The 13,090-nt window shown below is 34.3% G+C and overlaps 1 protein-coding gene across 1 annotated transcript in view; it reads right to left on the bottom strand.

Moving 5' to 3' along the window:
- CNTN1 (contactin 1) overlaps positions 1–13,090 on the bottom strand; it is a 133,960-nt gene that overhangs the window by 61,845 nt on the left and 59,025 nt on the right. The window contains exons 10-11 of the mRNA XM_090273022.1: positions 11,958–12,116; positions 5,724–5,873 (exon numbers count right to left, since the gene is read on the bottom strand). Of these exons, the coding sequence (XP_090129148.1) occupies positions 5,724–5,873; positions 11,958–12,116 (309 nt within the window). The remainder of the gene's footprint in view (positions 1–5,723; positions 5,874–11,957; positions 12,117–13,090) is intronic.

Raw genomic sequence — 13,090 nt, 5'->3', positions numbered from 1 at the left:
CATGATGCTTAAAGTAAGATAAGCAAAAGCACAGAAATAAAAGTAACTCTATCTCTTAATAGAGTGTCTTTATATCTTCCTTGGATTAATTATTAATTCCCTCCATTTCATTTTCAGTGTTCAATTGTAGTCTTAGCTGCTAAGGGACATTGTTTCACAGGTGGAAGTGACACATAACCTGCAGATCTGACGTGAATCTGAGAGAGAGCAGCTGGGTGCTCCGTATTTGCTTTCAGCCCTGCAGGAACTGGAGGTCTTGGCCAGAGTTATTCGTTTCAGGGAAGTAAATCACCCTAGGCACAAAGAAGCTTATTTAACTTTAGGCTCCAGGGCATTTAGCAGTGAACAAACTAGAATTTCTCTTAACAATAAATCATTAAAAAAGAATTTAAAATAATATTTAGAAAAAAATACAGAATTACTGAATTAAGTGTGAACAATATTCATAATTTTCATAATTTACCTGTAAAAGGTTAAGATCATGATTTTTAAACTTGTTCTTTATTATGATTCCCTGATGTTGTTTATAAGAGTGCTTCCATATTTCAGTTATAGCTTTAAAAAATATTTAAAAAACCAATCCAATGCCCTGGCTGTCTTTTTGTCTATAAAAAGGAACTAATGCTGCCAATTTTACTTTTAGATTTGAATGCTTCAATAATTTGAATATAAGTACAACAGTCTCCCATTATCCATTCACTTTCCTCTTTTCAGTTATCTGTGGTCATTCAAGGTAGGAATATATTGCACAAAAAATTCCAGAAATAAACAATTTATATGTTTTTAAAATTATTGTTTATGCTGTTACAGTTGTCTTATTTTTTCCCACTTCTCCTCTATCTGCCCATCTCACCCCCTAAATTTTAAATTTCACTCTCTTCTGAGAAGTGTGATGAAACCTCTAGTACTCCTGCTTGGAAGTGAAGCAGCCCTTTGTCCACCAGATCCACACAGTACACAACACCCACCTGGTAGTCGTTCAGTAGCCTTCCTGGTTATCAGATTGACTGTGGCCTTATGGCAATGCCTGTGTTCAAGTAACCCTTTATTTTTGTAAGAGAGTCAAATTGTCATATTAGTAATGCTCTGGAGTCTAGAAACCAGCAATGCTAAAGTCTTACACCTGTTTTTATTCTCTCTTTCTCATATATTCTTTCTGAAGAGGTGTTAATAAATAAATTACATTATATTTGTATATTCAGATAGGAATAATTCTTTTTAACTCTTACGATCACCTTGTCTGATGGTAGAACAGACTGTTAACACTCCAAATGTTTCTACCATGTTCATTTCCATAGTATGTAAAAACATATACAGAGAGGCCAAGATAGTTCACAATAACATTGTCTTAGGAACTTATCAGGTTGAAATTGTAGATTTGTTTATTTATCTGGGTTTTTTTCTCAAACAGGAAATTTAAAAAAAATTTCTTTCACATATATTGTCTTTTCTTTCTTTTTAAAAACTTTTTATTTTAATTGTTTTTATTTTAAAATTACAGTTTACATTCAATATTATTCTGTATTAGTTTCAGATGTGCAGCATAATGGTTAGACAATCATGTACTTTACAGAGTGATTCCCCTGATATTTTAAGTACCCACGTGGTTCTATACATAATTACAATATTATTGACTACACATTCTATGCTGTAATTTACATCTCTGTGACCATTCTGTAACTACCAATCTGTACTTCTTAATTCCTTCAAAAAAGAACTTTAAATGTGTGGGGCAGAGTAAATTTATTAAATACTAAATGAAATGATAACCATAAAAAAGGTCATATGGAGAAATGTTCACATGGACAAAAAAGAATGTTACAATCTGAAGTAATGGTAATGCATAATTAAATTACTACAAATAACTCAAACCAATGATGAATTGTTTAAATTAAGTAAAAGAGTACTTTCTACTTTACCTTTCTCAGTGTATTAAAAACAAAAAGCATCTAATGCATATGTTAACCTTGTTATCTAACAAAACAAATTGTATTTGATAATGCAAATGCCACTGTTGCCTTGATTACTGCTTCTCTCTTCATCTTCTATTAACTTTCAATGGCCAGAATCATTATCTTAACTTTCCAGTTTCTTTTTCTTTCCTATAAATAATTTTCAGCACTGATTATGAACATTGTGCTGTGTTAAGCACTAAAGATAATAATATGAATAAAATCTGATTCCAGTCCTGAAGATGCTCTTTAATATAGTAGAAATTAAGTAAGTACAGCAAATTTAAATTCAATGTTAAATATTCCTATTTTTTAAAATTTGCTCAATGAACGAAGCCAAACTTAATAAAAGACTCAGTTAGAAGTTGGAAATTATTTTTACATACCACACCTAACTGGATACTGAGATCAACACTTTGAAATAAGTATAGTTAGCTCTTGAAATACATGGGTTTGAATTGAACAGGTACATTTATATTCACAGTCTTTTTATCTTGTAAACAGACAGCATAAACATATGGTATTGATAACTCCAGTACCGTACTGTAAATGTATTTTCTCATAAGAAATGTGTTTTTCTTAACACTTTGTTTTCAGTACATTTCAGTAAGCTTACTTTACTGTAAGGGTACAGTATATAGTACATATTACATGCAAAATATCTGTTAATCAACTTTTTATATTATCAGTAAGGTAAGGCTTCCAGTCAACAACAGGATATTAGCAGTTAAATTCGTGAGGAGTCAAATTCACAGGCTGATTTTGGGCTGCACAAGAGCAAGTACCTTTACCTCCTGCGTTGTTCAAGGGTTTATTGCATGTGGAGAAGTAGCATTATTCTCTTGGTACAGGAAAGGCAAAACAAATTAACTTGCCTAGGTCACAGTGCTTACATGTAGAGAAGTGGCACATTTAACTCAGGCCTCCTCATGGCTTAAAAAGTCTATACTCAGCTTCTTTTAATCTATTTTCTTACTGATACAGTAACTAACTTATATCTATATATACCTTACTAACTACAAAATACGTTCTTATCACCATTCCTCTCCTTTACCAAACATATCTTTAAAGATTAAACATAAAACTAAGTGAAAGAGCAGAATAACTGCATTACACATGAAATTAAAGTTCTATAATTAGTATGAATGAGTTGATTCTGATGTTATGTTATTTTGCTCTTTTCCTTCTTAGGTTGATCTGGTCAATAAATGACAAAGATGTCAAGCCACACATGAATGCACCATTTTGGGATATCAACTTACCAACTGTACCTGCAGATCTATTAGCTATGGAGATACGTCTTACAATGACACATTACTTTGAAGAAAGCTTTTGTTATCTCTTTCATACAGTCAAAATTAAATGGGTTATAATGACTTACAAACACATTTTTGAATTCTTCATTTGGGACCAACCATTTTCTAATGCACTTCTCTGAATGCAAAGAATAGACCCAACTGTGCAGTGTGGTCTTAACATTAAGTAATTGGACAGATAAGGGCATGTGCTGCATTAGATAATGTCATGTCTTTCAATCAGCATAATGAGGCAGGAAGAACCTTTCCATCAAACAAGAACCAGGCTTTATCCTACATAACATATGCTGGCATCTATTAGAGTTGTCATAATGGTGCATGACAAGACAAACATTCCCCTGTTTTAGGAAGTATTTTTGTTTTCTTGCAAGGATGAAAAATATGAGGGTCCAATTTAATGCATATCCAATCTTTTGAAAGCAAGATGAAAAAACTAATTAAAGAAAAAGTCAGTTGAATTTTATTATATTAAATATATAAGATGATTAGAAATTACATGAAATTATATAATTTTCTATAACAGTTATAAAAAATGTAAATATATTGCCAAATGTGATCAATTACAGAGTATACAATATTTCATAAGCATATTAAAGTTTAGAATAACGTTAACAGCAAAATAACTAAATTTTATTAAGCAAATATTATGTATGAGGCAGTAATAACTGCTTTATTTACATGTTTTTTAATCATAAAAATAATTTCGTAAGATAATTTTCATTTAGAGATGAGAAAACTGAGGCACAGAGGGGTTAAGCTTTTAAATCATGGTGCTAGGATTCTACTGAAGGAGCAGTGTCCTGGAGCTTTGATACTGCATACTGCCTTCCCAGAAAGTGGTTTAAGAGTCAAGTTTTTAGAATTAGAAAGCCCTGGGTATGAATCCCAGCTCTGCTGCACATTAGCTGGGTATAATCTAAATAGATTTCTCTGAGGTAGAGAAAAAAACAAGTGTGTTCATTTCTTCCCTTGATTTTACTAAAACAACACAACAGCCAAATAGTGTGCAAGCCGTATGCAGTGTCACCATTAAAGATGCAATCTAAGCTTCAGCTAGAATTCTAATAAAGGCACATATAAGTGGATGCATTTTTAAGAGTTCTGCTTGAAGAACTACCTTTAAGGGGAAAGCTCGATGAATGAGAAGAGATGCGAGACAGATCAGGATTGAATTTTGATCTTGCAAGTATTATAGTTAAGTAAGTGAACTATTTAATGTATCTGAGGCTATTGTTTATTAATGAGCATTTTTTAGTAGTATCTACTTCAAAATATTAGGAGGATTAATAGAAATGTGTGTGAAAATACTCAGTGCAGATCAGTATTTTAGTGTTTTCTTCCTTTATTACAGAATCATTATTCTTTTAGTTTGGTAAATTACATGAAATTACATAAAACTTTAAGAGATATTTATTGATTGAACTTCTGTGAATAATTTGGTTTTAAAAACTAAAGATATTAGAATAAATCTATTTAGAAGTTAGGTCAAAGAATCAGGGTAGTAAGGAGTGTGAATAAGTGATATTAAGATGTCAAAAAAGAATTTAGATGGTAGTCTATCATTCGTTTAACATTTTCTCCCCAAATAAACACTGAAAATAAAACTTTGGCAAGGCATAGTAAAAATAAACTCAGAGAGCTTAAGAAATATTTTATTTTTCATAGACATGGAATAATAGAAAAAAGGGCTATTATTAGAACCAGAACAATATTTTTGCCTAGTAATGCATGGGAAAAGAAAATAGAGTGAAGTACTTCCAGTACTTCAAACAGGGCTATTTAAATGGAGCTCATACTTAGCATAAAAAGGCGACCTAAATGGAAACAATGGCCAAAGTTTAGTTGTAATAAAATGTATTTAGAGTGACTTCTAATATTAAAAGAGTACATGAGAGCTATTTCTCAGAGATGCTAACTCCCTAATGGTATAGATCTGAAAAGCCCTCATCACATTCTCTTCACTCTTTGCTCACCCTATCCTCCTGGTCCACACCATCCATCCATCCATCCATCCATCCATCCATCCATCCATCCATGTGTGCATTTAATTATAAACATTTCTGAGAGATGCGCAAAACTGTAACACAAAAAATCATGAATCTTCCAAATCTTGCTTAATTGAGTCTGCCTGGTTAAGATTCACAATTTACATTAAAGTGTATATTCTAAATACCAACCTCATTTAAGAGGTCATTAGTGGAATATGCAGTAGTTTCAATTTACCTCTTCCTCCACATTAATTATGTAAAAATATTTCTAAGATTTGCATTACCTTTTTCTGTTTTGACTGCCTTGACATAAAATACACGCACCTATGTCAAATACATATACACAAATGGTTAGATGAATCACTTACCTCAACAAATTATTTAGTTCCAAACATCTTCAACTACATATTAAAGTAGCATTGTATGTATAAGCCTTCTAAATTTTAAAAAAAGTTTCTTCTACATACCAGCACCATCTGTTCTAATTTTGTTTGACGGTATACTGGGCTCTCCTATACCCAATGTGTTGGTTGCTACCACACGAAACTCATATTCCATCCATGGGATTAAATCCACTGCTTTTGCCGCCTCCATATTTCCTTCAATAATTGGGGGATCTAAGCAAAATGAACATTAAATAGAAATTATTTGAATAGCATCACTTTTATAATAGCCCATTTTTATTTTACTATTTTGAGAAGATGGCACATATTCCATTGGTTTGAAGCAAAAATAAAAACTAGGATGACAAACTGGTAAGTTCAAGGGAGTAAGATAAGTGGTCATTAATAAATAATAAACCATAAAGAGTAATATGTGTATGAATCATCTATTTACTAAGTCTTGGTGGGAGGTCCGACAGGCTCCCAGGTCATGCCTATCCTGCTTCTATGCAGGCTACACCTAGAATAGCAAGGAGCTGAATCATCAAGGTAGAATCAAGAAAGGTTTCTGAAACAAGGGTACAATTGGGCAGTTAAAACTTTTATGGGCTACTACTGGTGTAGTGTATGGATTGTGAATGATTTATTACTAGGACACCTATAGGAGTTTTTTTTTTTTTTAAATTTATACCCAAATCATTTGGAGCAGTGATAATAAATGCTATAATAATTCATGAAGATTTACCAAGTACTTCTTAGCATTCGTGCTGCTAGATGGTAGATATTAATGGGAAGATTGTAAATTATGGGTAGGGTATAATCTAAGTTTGCTTATTTAGCTGAGATATGATAAAAACATACAACCAGGGCAGAATTATACATTATTTTAAGCTCTCTTAAAATATCTCCATATGTGTTTTTAGAAATTTCCCTATACATACATATGCATGTAAATACCTGTACACCACTTAGGTGGAAAATTTATTTCTTTAGGCTTGTTTATGACTATTATCCTATTAGAATTTTTACCTGCAACACAGACCATGAATATGTAGCTTTTCAAAATGTTGTACCCATCTCCACAATAAATGTTAAGCACCCCAGTGTCCAGTTTCTACTTTTGAACAAATTTCTATATGGCTCAGACCATCCCATGTCTCATCCTGCCACAGTTTTAACCCTCCGGGATGCTAAATTTGCCATCTATTCTCCTGTTATGAACTTGTTCTATATGTCTGACATGTATTTTTGACTTTTCAATTTAAAGTTTGGCTTTGCCTTTCCCTCTGTTTTAATTCTGCCTCTTTATGACCTCCACCTTTCCTCATACCAACTCAGAATCTGCTTGTCTTAGTTCATATCTATAGAGACTTCTTTTAGGTAATTGGAAGAGGGAAGGTGAAGTTTTGATTTGTGAAGGGCTCTTCATGGAGAAAAGGGAAATATAGAACTGCTTATTATGACACTGGGTAGGGTGGCCTCCCTTCCTCCAAGTAGCTTTCAATGATTTTGAGCTTCCAGTAAAAGGAGGCTCTAGTGAGTTGACTGGTGGCCACCAAAAAGACATGCCTATGTTCAAATAACCAGAACCTATAAATGGGACCATATTTGAAAAAAGAGTCTTTGTGGACTCTTTTTTAAGACTGGAATAAAGTTAAGGATCTTGGGATAAAATCATCCTGGATTATTTAGGTGGTCTCTAACCTAATGACAAGTGTCCTTATAAGAGAAATACAAAGGAAGGAAACATAGAAGAGGAGGATACAATGTGATGTGGCCACAAGCCAAGGGACATCTGGAGCCACCAGGAACTGGAAGAGACAAGGAATGGATTCTTCCTTAGGGCATTTAGAGAGGGTATATTCCTGTAAACCCTTTGATTTTGGACTTCTGGCCTCCAGAACTGTGAGACAGTAAATTTCTGTTGTTTTAAGTCACCAGGTTTGTGGTTATTTGTTATGGTAGCCCTAGGAAACCAGTACATACGTTTATAAGCAGAAGCTGATGAAAATATTTGAGATTTTGTGATTCCATGAGCTTGGGGAGTCCAAGTAAAAAAAGTGTGGTAGAAGTCTCAAAGAGACAGTCAATCCCCTCTCCCAATGGCTGTGTTGCAAAATGCCAGCACTATTTAAATGCCTGAAGAATGGAAATGTTGGTACTATTCCAAAGGGTCTTTTTTGGCAAGGGTATGGTATTCTTATTATGGTGAAGGCTAGGCTGGGACTTTTCCAAGCAACTGGCCAGTCAACAGGTATGGGCAGGTGTAGGCTAGGTCAGGACAGGAAGAACCAGATGGAAGATGGATGCAGCAAAAACTGCAGCTGATAGACTGGGTTGAGCACATGTGAGGATTCAATAATAAAATACACCCAAACAATTGAAAGATCAGGGATATGTTCAAAGATTTGAAAGTCATATTTAACCACAGAAAATATTTAGAGGAGTGGTGAGAGATAAAAGTAGTAAAAGTCAACTGGAGTCACTTTGCGGTAGGCTTTGGATTCCAGATGAGAAGTAGGGTGTGTGACTTTAAAGATGAAGAATAGAAGAAGAATAAGCAAAAAGCCTTGGAGTTACTACCATGAGAAGATAGACCCCAATGGGAAACCCTTAGCCCAGTGATGCAAATAACTCTTTCAAGAGGGGAAACAGGAGTGGATGCTAGGAAGAATGCACGCTGTGAGTGATTTAAAAAGAATAATATTCCTGCCCTGACTGGTGTGGTTCAGTGGGTTGAACATTGTTCCACAAACCAAAAGGTCACCAGTTTGATTCCCAGTCAGGGCACATACCTGGGTTGCTGGCCAGGTCCCAAGTTGGGGGCTCACGAGAGGCAGCCCATCAATGTTTCTCTCACACATTGATGTTTCTCTCCCTCTCTTTCTCCCTTCCTTCCCCTCTCTCTAAAAATAAATGAATAAAATCTTAAAAAGAAAGAATAATATTGCCTACCAGGATGTCTAAAAAGGTGTGAAAATTGCTCTTTTTTAGAACAAAACCAATTGCAATAATTTTTGTGAATATACATTAAATTCAGTACTTATGAAAATATAAATATTAAAAACAAACATGTTTTAGTATTTATTTATAGCAGTCTCCCATAAAATGATCTGTGTAATAAGTAGGGATAGGAGCCAAGAACATGATTAATGTTTCATTTAAAAAATGTGTCCAGAATTTAAAGTTGCTCCTCTACTGGCCTGCTTTCTTTCAACCAGACTGGGGCAAGCCTTTTGACCCACACCACATTAAGAGAACAGGATTTAAAAGCTTGCCTTCTAACTCAGCAATTTTCAACCTTTTTCATCTCGCAGCACACAAATTAATTATTAAGATTCTGCAGCATGTCAAAAAATGTATTTCTTGTCGATCTGACAAAAAATTAGGTATAATTTTGATTCATTCACATCATATAGCTATTGTGTTGGCTGTTTTCATTTTTTTATTTTACAGTCTAAGGGAAAAGAGGTCAGTGCCTCTGACTAAATAGTCAGGTATTGCGTGTCTTAAAAATTCTTGCGGCACATGGCAAGCTCCAATGTTGAAGTAAGCAGCCCATATATTCAGTAAGGCTGGAATCTCAAGCCTGTTGATATCCATAAAAGGCTCACACACAAAATATTTCTTCTACTTCCTCCTTGTTCATTTGTGGCTACCATTTGAGGACATATGCATGTTTTCCTCTAGTATACATGTTTATTTGTTTCATTCTGAGCCCTAAATATCCATATAAATGGATGTGTACCTAATATACTCTTTTCCCACTCCTTCAGCCTTGGTAGGAACATCTGGACACATTTTCTTTTCCCAGCACTACCTACACAGACAGGTTGGGAGCAGAAGTTATGTTCACTTTGGAAGCAGATTCATGCCCAAACCAAATGCAGGAGAAAAATAGTCAGAAGCAGAGAGACTTTGTGTTCTCTCCCTTCAGCCAAATTCCTTCTAACCTGTTTGCTATTCCCAGAGTCAGAAAGAGAGGACAGTACTTTGCACAACAAAGGAAAGTGCTAAGTATCAGAAATAGGGTCTTGATTTCCAGATTTGTTACTGTGTCAGCTCTGAGTTAGGCCATTTTTATAGATAATCTCAGTATTTAAAAAAATCAGATCTTAACTGTATAATGCGTATTAGAGACTTCTCTATGTATAAAACTAAAATGTTATTTATTAACCTGATAGGTATTTAAATCTTGGTTCTACTTCTGAATGTAAATTTAAAAAGAAAACTCTAAATAATAAGTTCGGATACAGTGGAACAGATACTTATATACCAGTGGTGGAAATAAAAATCGGGTCTACCTTTGTACAGAGTAATGTGGTAGTATAGTCTATGGGCTTAAACATACCTATACTCAGTAACTTAATTTATAAATGTCTATTATAAGAAAATAATCTAAAGTCTAAAGATCAATGTGTGCAAATATTCATTGCAGAAGATTTGTAACAACCCTAGTCTCCCACATATGGAACTTTAAATATAAAGACATCATTTTTTCTCTTGTTTTAGAAAACATATCCCGAATTCTCTTAATTGCTCCTCATAGCTTTCAAGGTTTCTTCATGCTCCAGCCAACACCCCCCCTACACACACACACATACACACACACACACACACTCACACACACAGATTCTATGCTGAAAGTAGCAGCATAGAATCAAACATGGCATTCTAAATGTGTCTTAAGCATCTTGCCATTAAATTTTGGCTGCCCATCCCTTAAAAGGTCTGAAAGAAGTAATACCTACAGTAGACTGTTTTAAAGAGAGACAGTCTTTTTTTTCATCTCATTATTCTAATTTCATCCTTGGACTGATAATAGTAGCTATCTTTGAAAAATATTTATTGAATACTTTTAATAATTACTTTCATAAAACTGTACCTTCCTTTTTAGTAGGCACCACTCTAAATATAAACCGTGTGATTTTAATTTTTTTACTTCCACTTCAGATACAGTCACAAGATAATTTTACTAGACAACTCAGACAAGAACATACAAGATAATCTATAAAATAACCATTTTTCAGAGCTGAGTTTTTAGAGAAATCTAATAAACTAAAGCCATCATTGGTAGAGCAACAGGGAGATGACGAAGTAGCCAGAGGTGTTCACAAGAAGAAAACAGTGTAACTTATCACACAAACTTAAAACCACCACGCTGACATGGCTGTTTGGAATCCCTGGGGGCTCCATGTTAAGGAGAGTCTGCATCCATTGGCTAACTGTTTTTTTGTAGACCTTTGCTAAGTGTACTCAAGATAATTTGGAAGCAAGACAATTGAGCCAAGAGAGATCTCCCTCTGAGACTCAGATACCTCAGATCTGTTTAAGTCTAAGACCAGAGCAGGAAAACTGAGACCCCACATGCACTCTGGGCCTTACACTGTATATGAGTAAGTGGCCATCTGTGACTAGGTGAGTGATGGGAGAGCTGAGAGAGATCTGCCTCTTCTGTGAAGGTCAAGTGTTTTGGGTGTGCTGAGGTCTGAGAAGAGCGTGGGAGAACTGAGATTCCCCACCCCATGCTCCATGCACTCAGGTCTTTAGACTGATTATCACACAACAGCTGTCCGGGCAGGAGCAGGGGGCCTAAAAGGAGTCTTCCTGACACTCGGGAGGGAACATTCTGATCCCACACTCAAATCCCTTAAAGCCTGCATTAATCTAAAATTAACAGCAATTCTCAGATTATCTCAAATAAAGATTAGATTGACTCAACCCCTGAAAAAATGACATATTTTCCTGGGCATAAATAATACATTCTTTGGCCTCTACTGTTGTTTTACACACAATGCTTGGAAATCAATAAAAAAAACGATCAGGTATATAAGAAAATAAAGAAATGTGACCCATTATCAAAAAAATTTAAAAAAATCAATACAGGCAGACTTAAAGATGGCCCAGATATTGAATGGCCAGGCAGGGACTTTAGAACAATTGTTATAAATATGTAAAAGTATAAAGTAAAAAAGATGTACAATGTGCATAAAGAAATATGAAATTTCCATTGAACACTATGTGAATAATGTTAAAAGGAGCCAACTGAAAACCAGGCAGGCGGGCTCTGTTTGTTTTCCTGCTGTAGATTTAGACATACAGCTTCTTTTTCCCCAAAAGCTTTAAAATGTTTAAGTTCCTTGTGTTTTTTGTTTTTTTTTCCCACTATCAAAGCACTGGGATACTTAAGAAAAAAGTTTAAAAATAAAAATGTATTTCTGGGTAGATAATAAAATTCTTAAAATGTTCAAGTTTCATTTTTTTGTAAAATAATTTATTTAAAAATAGGCACAGGTTAATCAGATGAATAAAACTCACCAGTCTTTGCATCCTTCCAGTCATCCGAAAGACTAGTCTTGGTCTGTATAGTATACTTAGAAATTGGACTGTGATTGTCTGAACCGCGGCTCCAAGTAAGAGCCACAGAAGTGGCTCTGATGTCTTCTATTCGCAGACCACCTGGGGGGCCTGGGGGGCCTGAAATGAAAATTTGGGTAATGACTCAATAAATTGGAACTAGTGAATTAAGTACATGTTCTAATATGAACATGTCCTTGCAATTAATCTAAAAAAAAAAAAAAAAAACATTTAAATGATATATTCCGTGATGCCACTTTCCTTTTAAATACAAACCATAAGTAGTGATAATATTTATGGTTTTCACTAAGTAACTTCATTTGTTGTTTTTTTTTTAAGAAAAGAGATAAATGTTGTCATTTAAAAATGGCATTATTATTCAGGACATAAATGATACTGCTTCACTCATAAAATGTAGTTGGCATCAATGGGACCTAATACAGATTGTAGCATAGTGAGAAAGAGTGAATACTTGCTCCGTGTATGAATCAAGATAATAGCACAATTCAGCCCAGGAATGAGAATAGCTAGTCAAATATTTCATTTTTCTCCTCCAAAATAGAACAAATATTTTTTTATAACCCTAAATATTATACATCGTTTATTTACCAGGAGTAGATATGTCTGGGAATGATGTTATGTATGAGGGTATTATTTTGGGTAATATATTTCTTGTTAGTTTTAGTAACAGGAATAAATAATATTAAGAGAAATATTTCTAATGTTATAAAATGTAGAAAACAATTGCAAACAAATATTATTCATTTATTCTCTAAAATGAGAGCACTGTGCTGGGTGATAGAAATGAAAAGATAAATGAGATGTAACCTTTGGACTTCAAGTACCTTTTTGTCTTAAAAAAGGTGAAATAAACCAGCAAACAAGTAACTATAATAGAAAGTAGTAAATGCCATGATAATGCTATACCAAATCCTTATACTTTGTCTCTCAATTTGTTTTTAAAAATGAGAAAAATGTCCCTTAAGTGATACAGTGGCATCCATTGCTTACAAGGCCAAAGGGGGTTCTCAGTTATCAGAGAGCTCCTCTCCTGGATAGACATCTCAGACAACAGCATCGCTTGTGTTCTTTGT

The sequence above is a fragment of the Furipterus horrens genome, unplaced genomic scaffold, assembly GCF_987537825.1.
Source record: "Furipterus horrens unplaced genomic scaffold, mFurHor1.1.pri manual_scaffold_4, whole genome shotgun sequence".
NCBI classification, from domain to species: Eukaryota; Metazoa; Chordata; class Mammalia; order Chiroptera; family Furipteridae; genus Furipterus; species Furipterus horrens.
This window is presented reverse-complemented; position numbering and strand designations above follow the sequence as displayed.